Source organism: Poecilia mexicana, unplaced genomic scaffold (genome assembly GCF_051168715.1).
Source record: "Poecilia mexicana isolate PSO_F unplaced genomic scaffold, ASM5116871v1 scaffold_15, whole genome shotgun sequence".
Lineage (NCBI taxonomy): Eukaryota > Metazoa > Chordata > Actinopteri > Cyprinodontiformes > Poeciliidae > Poecilia > Poecilia mexicana.
In genome coordinates, this window is record NW_028263384.1 from 15915805 (window position 1) to 15935930 (window position 20126).

At 40.5% G+C, this 20126-nt stretch overlaps 1 protein-coding gene across 1 annotated transcript in view; it reads right to left on the bottom strand.

The window, feature by feature from the left end:
• Positions 1 to 202: 202 nt before the first annotated feature.
• The window catches only part of pax2a (paired box 2a), a gene marked incomplete at its 5' end in the record, with an annotated part of 35685 nt that continues 15761 nt past the window's right edge, over positions 203 to 20126 (bottom strand). Inside the window, 6 exons of the mRNA XM_014970216.2 lie at positions 203 to 4187; positions 5809 to 5895; positions 7166 to 7267; positions 8805 to 9020; positions 15700 to 15820; positions 18970 to 19145. Of these exons, the coding sequence (XP_014825702.2) occupies positions 4066 to 4187; positions 5809 to 5895; positions 7166 to 7267; positions 8805 to 9020; positions 15700 to 15820; positions 18970 to 19145 (824 nt within the window). The remainder of the gene's footprint in view (positions 4188 to 5808; positions 5896 to 7165; positions 7268 to 8804; positions 9021 to 15699; positions 15821 to 18969; positions 19146 to 20126) is intronic.

Consider the following 20126-nt stretch of genomic DNA (forward strand, 5'->3'; position numbering starts at 1 on the left):
ATGATCAGAGACACACTTGTGTAAATGTATAAGTTCATCCTCTAATAGGATGCATGGTTACTTCATAAAATTTTAATGTTGTGTATTTTCAAATGGAATTTGACAACTTGTCTGAATTGTTGCATATAGTCCGTTTCTTATATGATGCACTTCATCTTAATTTTTTCCTCCCTGGGTTAAGTTTTTAACTATTTTATTAATCTTAGGTGATTCAGGCTGCACCATATGGAATCCAGCAAACACTGGCTATCAGCTTTGATTGTAATTGGGCACATTCATATTTGCGCTTATCAAAACGCTCATTAATGCACAATATCTCCCTTCAGCAAATAAAAACTATCAAGTTACTAAACAAAGTTTGACCCAGTTTAGGAAGATTTAACGTTTAAAGCAGTCTTCAGTCCAGCCGATTGATGTCTGAAGCTTTTATATTTTCAGCGCTTTCCCCAAGACTGTTTCCACCTGCTAGCTGAGGCATATTTTTGCTGTATAAATTATCGGTGACAGACATGAATCACACCAGAGAGGCCAAGCTGTGGGGCATCAGCGGGCCAGGCTGACAATGAGGGTGAAGTGTTTGAGTAAGTCTTCCGCGTGGCCCCGTTGGCCCCATGGCAGGGGCCTCTCTGTGTCGGTTTGAGAAGCCCCGAGGATGACAGGTGCTTTTCGTAATGCCTAACTGATGAGAGCCAATCAGTGCGCCGCCTTCTGCCTGGTGTGTGTGTGTGTGTTTCCTCTGCTGTTGTTGTCATCTGGACCTGCTAAAGTAAAGATGAGCTTGACTGACAGATGCATCCGGGTTCACAGTTTATTGGTTTCTCAGAGAGAGCCAGATATGCCAATTTAGACAGGGTAGTGACAAAAAAGTTCCCATCTAAATGGAATAATTTTACCACTGGGAATTCTCAGCTGGGGGAAGAGGAAATGCATGTGTATGCGTGCCTGCGTGTGTGTGTGTATATGCGTGTGCGTGTGTGTGTGTGTTTTATCTTTTAACAAGCCCTGAATGACAAAACATAGGACAGTTAGGGGCTGACAGAAACAGCAGCTTTTGATGCTTCACGGGGGATCCATGAAATAAACAATAGGCAGAGGAAAGCAGAGAAATTGAATTACAACTGACTGCGTTTGTGCGTTTCAGAGTGAGAGTGCGGCTGCAGCAATAGCAGCGGCGGCAGCAGCAGCGGGCTATGGCGGGATGAAACCAATGCATCATTAAATAGACTGTAAGTCAGAATGCTCTCTTGCATTCCCAACTATCCTGCTTCTTTGTTTAACTCTCTTCTGTCAGCCCATATGCACATCCACGTCCATAAAACTATGTTGTTCTTTTTACGATTGACATGGGCTAATTAAACAGTAATCACCATTTATATTGTTTCTTCTCACTGCCTCACAAAAAAAAACACACACTTCAACATTACGCCATGAAACTTTGTGCATTTCATATTCTAGAGTAATAATCTATGAATGCATTGTTGGCCTGACTGTTCATAAACCCAAACGTCAATAAGCCCTGAGGAGAGACTCTGCATCCCACACACACACACACATGCACACACACCCACACGCACCCGCTTCAACCTTGATCTTTGAATCACTTCTTATGGGGTTAATAATGAGCACACATCAAGTCAACAATGGACATATAAAAGAATTTATTTCTCATGTGCACAAAAAAAAAAAAAAAAAAAAAGAATTGGAACAGAACTGAAAAGGAACAATGATTGAGGCCATGAGGCTTTCCTTATAGATTTTCATCAGATCCTTTTTAATGTCCGTGACACGTGTCCTGTATCATCTTTTACAGCAGCGGGTGACCCGGTCCAGCAGAGGTGCTTCACATCCGAGAGGAATGACCACGTTGTTACGTTTTCAGATATGCAAGTCCCAAGTGCAATTTGTGGAAGTTTGCTTTCAGATTAAGTGTTGTTCTCTTCTTTCCTGGTTCTCTTCCTGACAGCAGGTTTTAGCTTGGTTGCCCATTGTTAGTCCTATCGATGGTAGAACGGAGGGATGGCAGATAGTTTTGTGTCTGAGGCTTCTGCGTTTCTGCACAAGGAGATGATTACATCTACAAACAGCAAACAGGATGACATCTTGTGATTGTTACCCAGGTCTTCTTAAGTGAAAGGGAAGCGAAAACGATAAAAAAAAAACAAAAAAAAAAAACATTTCTCATCACGAGTTGTTTGAATCTTTTAGTTAACCTTTGTACTGTTCTCCATGGGGACCGGTTATTTTGAGCCCGACAACAAAACAGTGACAGAAAGCCATTCAACTCATTGCATAGTGACATAAAACACCATCATGACAACAAATCAAAGAGGAAAAAAAAAAAGCAAAAACGACAAAAGACAACCTATGTGAATGTTAGCATCTGAAACCTGCCACTGCTATATAGCCATAGGTTATACTTTCCTCAGAGCAGAACATTACACTGAGACACAAATGTAATGCACGTTTTTCTTCTTTTTTGTTTTTCTTTTTTTTTTTATGAGCTTCAGTGTGTTTATCTACAAAGGGAGCTGGTACATTAGTACGATACTGCAGCGGTGTTTCTGTACGATGTTATATATTTACAGAGACAAATTGTCTTCACATTATTCACACGTCTTTCTAAAAAGCAGCACTTAGTTTGCAGCTGTTGGAATATTAAGCCACTGGATTTCACCTTCCTCGCAAGGATCATGTCGTTCACCTGTCTCGGCGTTACGTGTTGAGTCTTGACTCTCTTATAAGATAATACTGAAATATTAAACTTACTGTAAATAAAATATTAAATATCCAACTAAGTCTTTGGCAAATGTGGTAGGAGGAGTACATTCACAGAATATTTCCCCCCAAAACAAACAGTCAAACAAAAACAAATGCTCAATTTCAGCCTCTGTGAAGAGGAAAATGTGTGACTTCTACTAAAGAGGTGTAAGTTTAGGTTGACAAAACAAGCTTGTAAGGCAATTACTGAAGCTAATTTATGGTTATTCTTATCACAACTGCATCATCTTTCTAACCTTTGCAGGGCATCTTGTGGTTTTACTTATGCAACTGAATCAGGAGGCTTCATTTAGCCAAAGAGCTCCAGGATGAATTGTTTGTGTGTTTAACTTAGCTATGCACTTTTAAACTGAGATTTTTAGGTAACTGTTCCTCAAAAAGATGATTAAAAAATCAATTAAACGGAGTTATTAGTGCAAAAAAGAGCAAAGGAACATGACAGAAAAAAAAACAAAACAAAAAAAAAAAACAATCCAGAAAATCTTTGATAAGTTTGTTTACATAAAAACTTTGACAGAAAAATCCCTCACATTGTTGAAGTATTTAAAATCCTGACATGACCCTTATAAATTCATGGTCACCACACTTTTTTTTTTTTTTTTTTATACTTTGCAAAAGAATTTACATTTTTACATCTGATTGTTTGCCACAGGTGCGACGTTGCTCTGGGAACGGAGGATCGGTAAACGTCGAAGGACGTGCTGATAGCTCAGGATGGGCAGGAGAAGAAGGACGACTGAACGAATTATGTCAAAGCACCAGAAAACAAAAACAAAAAAAAAGTTTGTTCTACTGTAAATGTGGAGAACCCATCTCTTTTAGGTGTAACAAGCAGGCCCTCAACACTGGCGTAAGTTGCTACATTATCAATCGGTGGGACCACCATCAATCACTCCTGGAAATGTCTCTTGAGAGCAGACAAAAAATACTGCAGTTTATTACATAAAGAAGTGTGAGGATTCATGAATAAAATAACAACAACATCAACGAAAAGACAAAAGAAAAAAAAAATTATAAATCCCACAAACATTTTTCCACATGGTATTCTTCACACGTTTTTTTTTTCTTCAGTTTATATTTGATAATATATATATTTATAGATTCTGTAGAAGTCATTCTGGAAATGTTCAAGCCTGTGAGGAATTTACAGGCTCCAAACTCCTTCAGGATTTCCCCCCCCCCTCTTGCTCTGACCCAAAATGCGTAAAAGCTAGAGCTGGGTGCGCCGGCTCCAGCCTCGTTCGTCCTTCGTCCTTATCGCGTAAGATGAAGAGGTCCCAGTGTTTCTCAGACAGGAACAACGTGGAGGTTGAAGCTCCGGCCCTGCAGTTTGAGCTGGTCTCCGGGGTGACTAGTGGCGGTCATAGGCAGTGGCAGCAGCGGGAGGCGCGGAGCCACGGGATGCGGCACTATAATAATAAGGGGAACCTGAAAGTTAACAGAAGAACGAGCCGTTGGAAACCGTTAGAAACATGATGCAGGACCACAGTCTCTGAAAGGAACAGTCACAGTCTGGTGATTTTAGTCGATTATAAAAGAGCAGAAAACACATTTAAATTTGATCAGTTACAGTGCCTTGCCTTGGACACTGTTTTTTTTTTTTAATTTTTTAACATTTTGTCTCATTGCAATCTATATTAAGATTTCTGAAGTGAAAGATATACTAGATCACAGGTATTTACAAATAAATGACAGAAAAGTATGCTAAACATTGTTCAGCCCCACTGTTGCACTACAGTTGAAAGTCTTTTGGGTTAGGACTCTACTTTGCACACGTGGAGAATAAAAACTGTTCAAATGTTTATTTGCAAATGTGTTTAGATTGCTTTAAAAGTCTTGCCACTGATTTTGATTTAGATTTTGGTCTACTCTAGACTTTGACTAGGCTTCTCGAACATATGAATGTGATTTTGTATGTATATATAATTAGAAATGGGACTTGATTAAAATCAAGTTAATTGCAGGGTTTGTAATTTATAATTCGTGATTCATAGCACTTTGATATATGTATAGCCAAAATTTTCAATAAAAATTTTTGCAGCTAAATTATTAAATAAATAGACATATATATTCAGTGTCTCTGCTTTCCTCTGTCAATTATTTAAGTCAATAAAATCTAACTCCTAATGGACATTAAGGAGTTAAAGTACCTGGCCCCATTTATTTTCTCTCTTCTTCTGGAAGTTTAGTCTCCATCCCAATCTATAGCCTATTGCAGCCTCCCAGATTTTTTTTTATATTTTAATGCTATCCATCCTGCCATCAACTCCACCTTTCCTGGCCTTTCTGTAAAAAAAAAAAAAAAAAAAAAAAAAAAACAAATCCACAGAATGATGCTGCCATCACTGTTACATTACTGATATAGTGTGTTCAAGATGTTTTGATCAAGGGGCTTTTTTAACCTCATGTAACCAAAGCTCCTTCTTCCACATGCTTTCTGTTTTCCTTGCTCGGCCTTTTAGTTTAGGTGGGTGACCAACCATGTATTGGCAGGTTTGCATTTGTGCCACACTCTTTCCATTTTCAGAGGATGATTGAACAGTACTGTTTTTTTGTTAATATACCATGCTCAATTTTAAAGGTTGAGATATATTTTTTTGTAATTTAAATTTATCTACAATTTTTTCTCTCATCTTTTCTTTGATGTTCTTGATGCTGTTTGATCACTGATGTTCTCTAACTAATTTCTGAAGCCTTCAAAAAAACTGATGGATTTATACTGAAAACGATTTATACACAGATGGGCTCTACTTAATTGCTAAATGACTTTTATATCTGACTGGATTTTATTTAGATTTTCCGATTAAATACATCTTATACATAAAAAAAAAAAATTATTATTTGTCGAAAAAATAGAAAACCATTTTTATTCTTGTACTTTCTGTCATAATTTCGCACTACTGTGTGTTGGTTTGTAGAATAAAATCCCAATCAACAAGATTTAGGACCATTATTTTAAATGTGGAAAATTGTGTAAAAGTTGAGAGTGTAAGGCACGGGAATGAAGACAAAGTCAGTGGATGTACCTACTCAGTAACGCTGGATTACTGAACCTCCAAGCCTCATTGTAGGTTGTGTATTGGGGATGAGAATAAGGGTTTCCAGAAAAGTCACCCCCTGGTGAGAAAACAGAGACAAGCAGTCATTAGTGGAGATAACTGTAAACAGGAAAATATATGTATTTTGCATTGTCCAACTCATATATGTATTTATCATCCAATCAAGTCACTTCCATTTTAGCAATCTTCTTTAAATTCAATTGTCTCTCCTCTGTCCTTTTTACTATACATCCAGGACTTTTGTCTGTCTGTTTAAGCACTGATCCTTTTCTCTGGCACGTCGTAACACATCCAGGTTCTCTCTCCGTCTGTCATGTCCAGTTCATAGGGATTCCCAGAGTGATGTCCAGGGTTTCTAAATGTCTCTTCCTTGTAGGACTATAAAACCTGGCTGTTCCATCAGCGGGCAGCTGAAAAATGGGTTTTGCTTTACCATTGTTTAGGGTCAGTCAGTAGACCACTCAGAAGCAGAAAAAAATCCATAGATATTGATGGTATTTGTATTTTACTTCTGAAATAACGAACATTAAATTTTGCCTCAATGTAATCTTTGATAATTGGTAATGCACACACTCCAGGTTGTACTGTAAAATCCGCAAGACTGTTTTGAGTGCTGCCTCCTGCGGTTTGAGCCGTGTATGTCTTTAAACAACAGAGGCGGTTGTGTCTTCAGCTGTTTGGACGACAGATTTACACACACTGGCTGCTCTAGCATCCTCACCGCTGCTCATGTAACTCGAGCTCGTCCCTGAGAGAGATAGTGATTTAAATATTTACAGGCCCTCTACGCCTCTGTGTTCTGACCCTTAACTGTTTGCTGTGAACCTGAACTACAGGTTAAGTAGAGGGGAAAGAGATACGCTCTGTAGCCCTGCGTGTCCGTGGAGGCGAGGAGACGTGCACAGGCAGTGTTTATCGACGGGGCTGGGGAGAGCGCGCCGCATGTGGAAACGGCGAGGGTAATGAGCGCTGGGAGCTGGAGTGTAACTGAGAGGAACTGTCCTATCTCATGGCCACTGATTGTGGTGATCGTCTATCGAGTTCATCTAATGTCCTCATCCACAGACGCTAACCGCACGGTAACCGCAGACTTCTAAAGCTATAACGAGCTCGCTTCAATCCGGGAGTAAAAGCTCTGCACTGTTTCCGCTGCCGCCTTTTGTATCTTAATGTTTGGCAAACAGGTGTTTACTCTTAAATGACCTCAAGCTCTGTGAGAGTCTTTGAAAGGAAGGCTCATTGTGCTTGCTAGCAGTACAATTATCATGATACCAGAAAAATAAATAAATAAATAAATAAATAAATAAATAAATAAATGCTTGACCTACCAGGAACCATGCCTGCAAGTGTGGAGGTGGGGTAGCTGCCTTGTCCTGTGGGGGGGACATGGGGTGGGTAGCCAGGTAAAGTGGTGCTCGCCATTTCTCGACCTGCAAGTACAAGTTAAGGTGTTATGACTAGTATGCTTGAATAGAGAAACCAATTAAACAAATTAAATACAGTATTTTTAGTGTAGTATTGCACATTTTAGCTGAACAAAAAGTCATTGTTTTAGCAAGATTAAGTCCCAATTATTAAAGAATATAAGCTTTCTTAAAATAGTTGTATAAAAATTTAGATTGCATGCACAAGAAGCATATTATGTATATAAGTGACACACCATTGTGAATATATATATATATATATATATATATATTTATATATATATATATATATATATATATTTTTTTTTTTTTTTTTTGCAATGCACACCAACAAACAATACATTTATAAAGTGAAGTACAGAGTTGGTACTGACATAAAGAAAGCTAATTTACTGCTGCAAAATTAAAATAGAAATGTCTTTCTGGACATTTGAGTGGAAATTGCCATCACCAGCCTCAGAGTGTTATGTTCATAAAATTTTTAGATGACTACAGGAGAGAAAATGTCATTAAATGAGTTACAACATGTTTATTACCATTAATTTATTACGTCTTTGTCTTATTTTGAACCCCCGTTTTTTAAGTATTTCAGTCTTTTCTGGCCTACACCTCAGATGATAGCAGGATTACATTTATTGGTAAAGTAAAATAAGTAAATAAATAAAATGGGGCTTGCAGCATTTAATGTCATTTCGCCACAAAAGTTGTAGTTGCAAAAAATCTGTCTTCACATATCCAATCAGCTGATTTTTAGTAAACGGTACTTGAATTCATAAACATAAATATTGCAGTTTTTAAAAATATATATATCTGTAATTCTAGATTCCTTTTTTAAAATTTGACTTAAAGTTTAACTTAATCCAAATCAACAGGCATAAATAAAACCCCTTGAGATGGCATGACTTTTGGTCTGGCCTGCAGAGCTGCAAAATCATGACGCTTATTCCAACTCTATTGGAGTAAATTTGTGTGAAACATTCGTGTTATAAATAATAGACTGCAACATCACATTAGTTATTTAAGCTCGGCAGCTAAACTGACAAGAACATTGTACCAGCGAGAACTATCTCTGCACTCTGCTCCATATTCGGACTTTTAATTAACAGTGACAACACCGGGTCTGGGTAAGTAAGGGTGCCTCAGGTCCAAGCCAATCCCTGGCAACAGCATCCACGCTTTTGCAGTCATCGCCAGCCCTCCACCCTTTTTGCACCTCCCCTGACCCCCCTGACTTTGAGCCTGTCACGAGGCTGGACCGACTAGAAGGTCTATTGTTAACCCAAGAGATGAGCAGGAGGTCAGAATTGGAGAGCGGCTTTGCTGAGAGGGGAAGAGCCTAGCTTCTGATAATGAGGGCCGAACAGTCAGTTCAGCTCCTGTATCCACAACAGCAGAGCCAAAAAGCAGCATGGGAAGGTGGCTGTTTTAATTTGGTGCGCAACCGAGAATTGCTAAACGGGCAAAAGTGAGCACAGAGGTAAATCAGCTGGACATTTTTTTCGTGTTTTTATTCGACTGTCGGGCCTCATGGGTAAGGCTGTACCTGCTATAAAGAGTTGGCTGGCATACTGGCTGTAGCAGGGGCCGTGGGCATGGGGAAGGTAGCTGGGAGTGGAGGCTTCTACAGAGAGGCTGGACTGGTGGGGTAAGATGTCAGCTAGAGCAGAATCCCCAACAGAGGAGGGGGTGAAGGGGGCAAAGGACGCCTCATGGGGCTCCCGCTTTACACACATGGAAGGCGGATATGACGGGTGAGAGTCTGGCAGGTGGAAGAAGAAGAAAAAAAAAAAGAAAAAACTTGATAGGATGCAGACATACATTGCCACACATTCTGTTCTTAAATTTGAGTCAGTCACACATGTAAGATGAGATGGAGGTATGAAAAAACACACAATAAGAGTATATGTTCTTATAATAGATTTAAAAAGACTATGTATCTTTTAGGAGTGAGGAATCTTACATGAATACTGAACAGAAAAGTAGCATTTAGTGTCTGATTTGTTCATTTACATAGCTTATGATAATAATCTTATACGCACCCCCGAAGTAATTCATCCAACTGAGTGTAAACATACACCAGTGAAATGTTGCAGGAACGCATCGTCCCTGATCAATCAAGCTCAAATGCATAAAAAATTTCCCTATGGTTTTGGGAAAACAAACAGCATAATCTCACGGCTGCTCTCTCGCAGCAGAATGAACAAACAATCAGCTCGCAGGCAGCTCAAAACATCAAGCGCCGATCTAATTCAGCTGATGAGTCCTGGCATCTTCCGGTTTCCATCCGGCTCTGCCTCTCGACCCTGTGCAATCAATGTGAGCTCTGTCTCTCTTCGGTCCCTCCGCGCCGCGCAGCAGAGCCCTACTCTGTTTGCCGGGGCCCTGAGATGGCTCTTTCGCCCCTCCCGACACCATGATAGCCTCATTAGCTGCTTTCCCCCATCATTGTTGTTTTACAACAGGACTGTGTGTTGCGATTCCTCATTAAGATAAGGGCTGAAGAGGGATTTAACACTGTCAGCTCTCAAAAGCAAATGCACGAGAATCCGGCAACACAGCTGAGTGCTTTGTAGCAGTTTTTCCGCAACCCTTTGAAAGCTCTAAATGTTCACTTGAACAAAAAAAAAAAAACAGACAACGGTTCACTATAGCCTAAGATTGGCTCATTAAAAATAGCTTATTTGAAATTAGGATGAACCATTTTAGAATTTAATTGGATAGACCAAAACTTTGTCACATGCCAAATCCAAGTAGGACATATAGTTTTCAGACAAAATGGCAACAACCTGGTGCTTAACTTTGCTCTTCAGTTAATTATACCCCCCATGCAACTCTGTTAAGTCTTCAAAGTTACAACTTTCAAACGCCTTGTTACCCTGCAGGCTGATTGTAGCACAAGACATTCTCAGCTAAACATGCAATAAAATCGCCATGCAAAGTTTGTGTCCCATATTCCTGATTACTCTGAGTTATAATTGTTAATATTGAGTTATGGCAATATTGTATCTTGGAACTTAAATGAGAAAAGGGAGATGAAATTAAAAGGAATCTTAATGTTGCTTAGCAAATTATCACCTGCAATTCAGACAGCCTGTTTAGTGAAGTATTGCGTCAGATTGTTGGTGGTTCAGGGCGTATTTGTTTCCACTATATTCGAGACCCCCAGCGTTTTCTACAGTTTGCTTCTGTTTTCTCAGTACCTGGGCAACCGTTGTGAAACGTTCGGTTGTTACGGAGCGTCAACAACTGATACAAATGCTGCGTTCAAGACCACTGAACTCTGAATCTAATCAGACATGGTGCTGCTTATTGTCCTGGAGACGAGGCAGCACAGGGGGGGAAAAAGAAGGGAGGCTGTCAAATCCCGGGGCCTGATGATGGAGATGGAAGATAAACTTGGAGTCCATGGGGACCTTTTTCCCCCTGCAAACACATCTCTGCGAGAGAAGAGAATGGTATAGAGTTCTCCAACATCTGTCTCCGCTCGACCACTGATACCACATCTACAGACCCCATCAACCATAGAAATAAACTGTTAGGGAACCTGTACCGATCCTCGGAGAGATGCTTTCAGACACACCAGCAACTGGCTGCTCTCAAGTGAGCGTCTTAGTTTTAAATGCACATAGAGGAACTTTAGTGTACATTGGTTGCTAGAGCAAAAAGTTTTCAACCCTTTGAGTTCAAACTTCTAGTGTGTGAATTCAGCAAACAGCAATTCACAATATGCTCTTGCTCACTGTAGATGTGACGATTTATGACTATTTACACCAAGAAGTTGAACGTTGCATCCATTTTTAGCTGAGCACAGACCGTTTGCAGAGTCAAATGCCCTCACAGTCCACAGTTTTAACATAATTCATTATCAAATGTGTGCTTAAAGGTTAGCATGAGTATTAAGGGAGGAGGGGGAGGGAAAGAATTAATTTCTAAGCTTGGGGCTGCAGCCGTTAACTGAGCAGCTACGAACCATTTGTCACCAGGCCACACACCAGGCTCCGCAGGTTAGGTAGCTGTGTATTGTTTGCAACTCAGCACAAAAAAAAAAAAAAAAAAGCGGGTGCTGCCAAGTCATAAAAAAGGAGCCTCTATTTGTTTGTGTGTGTGCAGCTGAAATGTCCTCTAAAGTAAAGCACTCAGCTCTTTCAGCTGATTGGGTTTACTGTTTGTCACCCAGTGTGGCTGTGAAGTGAATGCAAAAAAAAAAAAAAAAAAGACAAAAAAAGAAATGTAAAACTACCAGCTTTATTTTTAACATCTGCTGGAGTTCACAGGGGCGCCCATTTACACCTCGGCTTCCTGGAAGGCTCTGCTGAGAATGATTATCTAACCCAGCTTGCTCCTCGCTAAACTCTCACTAGTTCTATTCCTGTCAACTCAGAAAAAAAGTGACTTAAAATGTCATTTGTTCCATGTACTAAACTCTTGAATGGCTTATGAAAAACACAACCACATTTAAACACGGACAGAGTATCTGTGATGCTGAGGGTCTTTTTCCTTTTCAAAGGCCCTGGGAACCTTGGAAGAGTGCATTGCGACTTATCACGATACTAAAATATTTCAAATAAAAAACGTGGCTTATTTAACTAGTTAAATGAAAATAGGGTGGACAATGAGTTTTTCAACACAATGATAATTGGAAACAGGAAGGTTAATTAGCACAGAAATTATTCCAAAAACTGTTTTTCTTCATTCTCTAGATCTGGAGAATATAGAAAAACAGTGCAAAGATAATCAGCCAAGATCCCTCCAAATATATGCAGCTTTGTGAAATGTTGTGGTAGAAGACTAAGTGTTGTCTTGATGTCCTTGTTCAAAGCATTAAGGCAGCCAAGTATTGTGTCTCTTTATGAAAAACTGTACACCATATTTTTTAATGCAAAAATGGAATCATTTATGTTAAGGCCTTTTACACATATGTAAAAGACACTGCATTTGAATATTCTATTAATTGGATTAATTTGCTAAAGTGCAATGGTTTTTTATCATTAATTAATATATTGCATATTTTTAATAATCCTCCTAAATGCCATCTCTGTGCGTGTGCGCGTGTGTGCTAACTAACGCTGTGACATTGCTGCCACCGTTCCTCCAAATAAACTGCATCATTTGACCCGTTAGGGTAAACAGAGGACACAAAAGATGGCCGACTTTGCTTTCTCTATGGGGGCCCCTGGAATGCAAAACTAAGCAGTTCATTAATCATTCATCTTTAATAGATTATGCAAATTCCAGGACATAAAAATCAACAAGATCAATAACGGTATGCATTTTAATTGGAAGCAGAAAACATTTAAGGAATGAATATAATCTCATAGCTCCATCCAGTATGAGAGCATAATTTATTGATAATTGGATTCCAGCCTAAGTGAGGAAGGTAATTTAGCAGTTTCTCAGCCTTGGCATACATTCCTATTTACAGGGTTTGCTAATGGCATAAAAAAAATATATAATAATATTGCGCACTAACAACCTACACACTCCTTCATGTGTTCCTTTGCGTCATTGAATTGATAAAGTTTACTGGATATTACTTGTGAGTTTAATTTTGTTTGTGTTCAGAGCTCCCATATACATTTTTTTTAATTAAATGGCTGCACTGATGTGAACTGTCAAATTGCACTTCTTGAAAAGTTTTGCCTTCTCTTAATGCAACCTCTCTCCCTCAGAGGCATTGCTTTAGGAGGCCCCAGGCTCCCAGGTGGACTTGAAGGCCACCTGCTATGAGTTTGCTCCCCAGAGCGAGACCGCTTTCATAGGAGGAGCCCTGCATAAAAGACAAAAACACACCTTTCTTCTCATGAGGCCCAACTTTCCCGGGCAAAGCTACCTCCCACATGTTCAGGAATAAAAAGGGGGTCTTTCTTTTCCCATCACTCCATGCCCAAGACGGGGGCCAGACTAGAGGGATCATATGAGATGGACGACTGCAGTTTTTCAATCATGCTGTCCTCTTTCCTGACCAGCTCACACATATACACACACACACACACACACACACACAAGCTGACTTTGATTCCCACTGCACCATTGTGGGACTTTTATTAAAACCCTAGTGTATTTAGAGAGTCAGTGTGGCCCTCAGTAAACTTAACCTCTCCTGGGAGAGAGCTTCGGCCGTCACAATGAAGCAATATGTCAATTATCCAGGTGGCTATCAGCCTGGACCGCAGAGCTAAAGACGCCGTACAGCAATACAGATGCTACAAAAATACCTGATTCACTGCACCTACATGCCTGCTGTCGCTCAGATGAAAGTAAAAGTGAAAATGTGCCATAAGTTTGAAGGGAAAAAAAAAAAAAAATCTTTGCTTTTTGCCATTATACTTATGCGACTGTCTGTGGTTGTAGCAAGCTAACCAGCCACTGTCCAATTCTAGCTGCTGTCAGTCAAAGAGATATGATAGTCTCTGATGGCAGTGCGAGGACAGCAGCTGTCTCTCCTGAGAAACACTCACAGTCAATCTGTTAGCAAGCCATTCTGGGCAAACAGCAGCCAGTTAGGAGGCTAGAAGCAGTAATTGTGAAAGACCTGTAGGATCTAATGGGCTCTGGCAGTGAATCACCTCATTCTGTACCTCAAAGACAAAACACCAAATGCTTCGCAAAGTGTGTTGAAAGAGATTTTTCACTAAGTAGTATCGGACAATTTGTCTGAAAGACTATAAATTTGTAATCTATACATTATCTGCAGTGTCTTGCAAAAACACCTTCCGCAATTTCATTTTACAACCACAGAGTTGTTTGTTGGAATTTTATGTTATAGACCAAGACAAAGTAAGTATCAAGTGGAAGAAAAATAATTTCCGACTTTCAAAAACATTTGCAAAGTGTCATGTCTTTACTTCTACCCATCTTCCAGTCACCTCTCCCCAGTTTCCCTGTGCTTATTGAGGAATGCCATCTACCCAGCATAATACTGCCACCACCATGTTTCGCTATGGGAATGGTGTGTTCAGGGTGACAGCTTTATACCACACTTATTATTTTCCACAACAGGCAGCGAGTGTAAGTTCATCTGACCACAGCATCTTACTTCCCACATCTTTGCTGTCTCCTACATGACAGTAAACTACAAACTGAAATATGTATGTCTTCATTTTTAACAATAGATAATTTCTCGCCGATCCACCATAAAGCACAGATTTATGAAGTGCATTACTAATTGCCATGTTGACAAAGTCCCCTACCTGAGTAGCAAATATTGGTAGCTCCTCTTAGGTTCCTAATTGGCTCTTGGCAATTTGTTGGGTATATCTTTACACCCCAGGTAGCTGGAGAAATGACAACTTGATATGGGACTTTGCTGAGGCAACTTACATTTAGTAGTTTTTTATAACAGTGGATGCAACTACAGTACTAACAATTAGTAGCAAAATTCCTATTATAACTCTCACTATAAAGCTTAGCCTCATAAATATTACATTAATAAGCTCCCAGATAAGTTGGAGGGCCATGTCTTGATGGGCCTGCTGTTGTGTAATATTGATATGTCCAACGTTTAGAGTATTATTATATGATCTAAGCCTCATTTAAGGCGGTGATGGGGCCAGTAGAACAAAATCCTAACCAGAGGATTGCCAGTTCTGTCTGTCTCAGCCGTTGAGTCCTTGGGTAAGACACTTCACCCGTCTTGCCTGCCGTTGGGGCTCAGAGGTCCCAGAGGCGCCTCTGCATGGCAGCCTCACTTCTGTCAGACTGCCCCGGGGCAACTGTGGCTACAATGTAGCTCAACACCATCAGTGTATAAATGTGTGTGAAAGGGTGAATGGCTGACTGTAGCGCAAGGAGCTTTGGACTAATTAATGTGCTTTACAAGTACAGGCCATTTGCCATATTTCCCCTTAATGGTCATGAAGACACAGGTGTCCTCATGGACCCATTGGATAACATGTAAGCATTTTCCGCATGGCAGTTAAGGGGTTAAACTTCTCCACAAATTTTTGTTGGTCAACCACTTTTTATTTATTATAAAATATTTGGAAGTTTTTTCCTAATGTGACAAAATGCAAACAGATTTAAAGAGAATAAACACCAAGACAAGTAAAAAAAAAAAAAAAAAAAAGTGTGTTCTTTTTTTCTATTCCAAAATTTGGGCTGTGAAAATAAAACCCTCCAAAAAGGGGAAAATAACATTGTGTCCAGCATCTTGGAATCTGCCAGTGCTTCTCTAAATTTCACAGAGCTTTTTTTTTTTGTTTTTTGTTTTTTGTTTTTTTTATACCATGTTTATGTATCTTTTGACGTAGGAACTCTGGGAAGTTAGACTGGTGAATTGAGTCGAGGGAGGAGTTTTTAGGAAGCTAAAAGCACACAGAAGACATTGTTCTGCTGTGTTCCTCTCACTGGCTGAGCTGACCACCTCGGTGTAAGTGTCTTTCACTGCTGCACCTGCGCGCATTCTTTCAAGGCCCAGTGCAGCATGAATCAGATTGTACCTGTCACAACAGAGTAGCTCTGCGAGACACTGGAAGCGAGGTCGGAGCTGGCACTGGTGGAGAGGCTGGGCTTCACATCTTCCAGGCTGGCATTCAGGGACGGGAGGGAGTACTCGTTCGCCTGCAGACAAACAAAACGCACACACACATGAGCAGGTGGCAATCAAAGGCGTGCAGCTCTGTCTGCCTTCATTTAATTTCACATTCCACCAGATCGGGTCGCGATCTGATTAATATCGCTCATGCCCTGCGCACAGGCTCATTCTAGATGCCAGACTCGGAGCAGATATCCCAGTTTAGGTGACGTTACAGAGAATATGATTGAGTGACACCTCCTGGTGTAGCTTGGATTCTCTCACACAGGATATTTCCTGCAAATTCCATGAACATCGGCCCTGCCCGTGCTCCCCTTGCTTCACCGAGACCTGTGATGATGTATGCATGCATTAGGGCTTGTCTGAGAAGATGGCAGAGAGGGAGAGAGGGATGAGAGAAGGATTGGAAGAGGAGTGAAAGGACGGGGTGTCAGCTGGCTCTTTGTGCTCCACTGCAGTCATCCCTGTGACCAGTCAAGGGAGGAGACATTCAGGGCTTTGTTACAGGAGAGACATGTGGTGTTTTTTTTTTTTTTTATCTTTTCTATAAAAAAAAAAAAAGAAGAAAAATATGGGGGTGTACAACCTCAAATTCAGCCTTTGTGCTTTACTTTCAGGAAAAACGCATGAAAAGCAGATTTTACATTTTTCATTTTAGGTTTTATGATTTTTTTGTATTCTTTTTATTTGCTATCTACTGGAAGCATTTTATCTCAGCCGCCACAAAATCCATCTTTTGCATTTTACAAATCTCATTACGTCTCAGTGCCGTGATAGACACCCGGGTGTGAGCATATAATCTCTTGTTTTGTACACCTTAATCTCTGGTGAAGACTCTGTTTGCAGTTGCGATGAATCCTATTTGTTAATGAGATGACATTTCCTGACCCAGTTCTTCTTTGAAAGGATAAGAGTCTGCGAGTGTTTGTGTCAGAGTGTGTGTGTGTGTGTGCATCTGTTTGTCTCAAAAGGGTTGGGTTTGGGGCTGGGTGGGGGCGTACGGGGTCCCAGAGGAGAAAGCTGGTGACCCCAGTCTTGTCTGCCTCTATCCCAGATAAACTCTAATTGTCTGCTTACAACTGTTCCCTGGCACTAGGCTGGATGTTCCTCTCTGTCCCGTTGGGCCTCAGCCGCACAAGAGCCATTTTGTCATGCAGATGGGATGTGGGTAGGGGCTGAGCAGGGGCTGGGCGGAGGGCGAGTGGCGAGCGCAGAGGGGCCTGAATGACCTGACCACATGGCTGCCAGAAGTGTGGGAGGGATGAGGCCTATTCAGCCTGGCCTCTTCAAAATGGCTTTTTAATGCCCTGACGCAGACACCAGACAAGCCCCTAATAGCCTAATATCCCACCTTTTCACCAGTTTAAGAAAAGGAGGGGGTGTTGGAAACAGGCAGAGAAAAGGAGGTGCACGGAAAGAGTGGAAAACAGGCTGATTAATATTACATTAAATTAAAACTGATTTTTCTGGACCATTCTGACGCCGTTTCTCACCCCCCTACCCTCAGCCCCCCTCTCGCCTTTTTAATACCTTCTCCTCCACTCTTTGTGATTGCAAGTCATTTCCAATTCGTTTTGGTATTGATCTTGCCGTAGAAATCACTTTGGTAATTAGCTGCATTAGAGGCTGTAAAGCAGGCTGAGGGGCTGTCCCTCTGATTTATCGCCGCTGTAATTCCCCACGATCGCACAGAGATGAAAATGAACTCAATTAAGGCGCAGCTAAGGCTGTGTGGGCACCCAGATAGAGTTCCAATGGAAAAATTAATAGTCGCTTGTTGTTTAACAGTCTAATGAATGTAAATAAAGCTTATCCTCTGTAATAGGTTGTAGGTTTCAAGGCTACTTTTAGGCACCAGTTTGCAGTAGAAGGTAATGTCACTTTTCAACCAACAAAGAATAATAGCTCCCACACATTTTGACCAAAAACTAATACGCTTAGAGCAGAAAGTGTTGGTGTAGTATGTGGAGAAACTTCAACCAGATAAATCAGAAGTGGCTAACATAACATGACTTGGCTTGAAAGCAGGTAAAGCCTCAGAAAAGTGCATCTTAAAGGTTTTAGTGTCAATTTTGACATCTGCAGATTTTTGTAGAGGGAAATAAAAAGAATAAGATGAAAGTCTGTAGACTGAAAACCTAATTAAATGTAAAATTCAGAGCTAGGCCAGTTGTTGGAATGGATTTGCTACTGTGGAATCTGGGAACCAATTGGCCACAGTCTAATGACTATGACCCAATGTTTAAGCCTTTTCTGAATAACCGGTGGTGGATATCCAGGCCATCTCTCCCAGTTCAAAGTCCCAGCTGCCGTTGGTTCAAGCATTTGAAAAAAAATCAAGTCTTTGTCAGATATTCTCCAGAGGTTTAAGACTGAATGACAGTCGTATGTAAAAATACCATGTTATAATGGGGTTGCAGTTTGAAAACAAATGTGTAACATGAGCTCATTGCTTTAATTTAAAATGTTAAAGGGGTAGGTATTCATACTGTGCCCACAATAACTTTTATAATCTGAAAGATAGTGAAACAAAGTGAAACAAGGCAGCAAAACATAAAATAAGCATATGCAAAATTTATCTGCAGTTTTTATGTGTTTATTGCACAGAAAGTTAGCTGATTTTAGCTGGAGAAATTAGGCAGGCTACATTCTCTGGTAAAGCCTGTGGTTGAACAGATACATGGTTTATAGCTCAGCAGCAGTTTCACTCCTTATGATGGACTAATTTTTTCGGTTTTAAAAGAATATCCAAAACAACAAACTTGTCTTTGCTTTAAATATTGTAATGGTGTGGCTGCTTCCTATTACGCAGCTGACTGGTGGATCACAGCAACAGGTGGGGGAGAGGAAGTTTTCTGTTGCTCTCTGTTACGTAGAACAGGAGAAAATTCAATAATGAGTTTGGCATTGTCTATGGCATCTCCAACTTTCTTAAAATTTCATGAAAGCTGGAAGCTTTAAATATTTGTAAAAACATTTTATAGCCTATGTAATATATTTTTTCACACCTCTAATCTTTGGTCTTCCTGGACATTCTCTTCGATTTGGCAAACGAAGAGAACGTCGGGCATCGGAAAGTGAAGAACCTGCTTTGGATTTTGTCCTGATTGACAGCTCAAATACCATCCTCAAACAATCGAAAATGAAAACATTCACTTGGCAGAAAGTGACAAACCTGCTCTGGTTTGATGTGTTCTGAAGTGGGGAAGACATCAGGGTAAGAAGGCCGTTCGAACACGCGATCCAGGGCTTCCAGCTGTTGCTGGGTGAAGGCGTCTGCTCGCAGATGTTTCCTTAAACTCTCCACGCTGCCCTGAGAGTCACTGCCAGGGCCTGAGCCATCTGAGCCATCTAAAGGAAGAAGAGGGGGAGGAAGTGGACCAACAGGGAACATTACCAGTTTATCCACATGGGATTACTTTAAATAAACCATTTCTTTTATAGTGGCATATATAAATCAGTTGGGGACAGATCAGTCAGAAACTTGAAAATCCAATACATTTCCAATTAGTGAACCCACCATGTTCACTATGTCCTGCTGATAGCAACACTCTTCACTGTGAACACTGTTACAGTGTGAGGAAATCCAGGTTAGCTATACATCAAGGCTTCCATTTGTATACCCACTGCTGTGGAGAGGGCTGACGCTTATCTCCAGACATCACTGGTGCGAGGTGGGTAACACCCTGAATAGATCATTTTACGTACCATTGAGGCATGTGATTTTTTTTTTTTTTTTTTTTTTTTTTGTGGCGCTAATTAACTTTATTTATTGGTAGTGAGACCGAAAGAAGGGCAGAGAGAGAAGGGGAAGTCTTGTCAAACCGGGGGATAACTGTGATGACGACTGGACTCGGTGCGTTTGGTGCACCTGCTCTACCCCACATGGTGCTCCACATAAAGGTGTTCAACTAAAGTGGGAGGAGGCACAGCAATTCCAGAAAAGCTGTTTAAAATTGACATATTTTCCCGGCCATGTTGACACACGAATGAACTCTTTGGATCATTCCGGTTGTGAGAGGTGGCGAGGAATCCTGGTAGCCTTTTTTGTAAATCTCATAGTTTATGTGAGGATTTTGGTTCTCTAGATATAAATGTGAGAAACGTCCGTTTCTGTGATGTTAGACATGCTAATCCTGCTACTCTACAATGAAACATGGTAAAGACATATTAAGATATTAACTCTGTATTCATGTTTTTTTTTATTATTATTAACCATAAAACAGGGTTTTACTGTGACTAACACAGCAGGATGATGTTGCCTCAACTTGACAGGGGGGCTAAAGAAACATTCAGTGCTGTTTTAATATCTTTGTATATCATAGTTCTTAC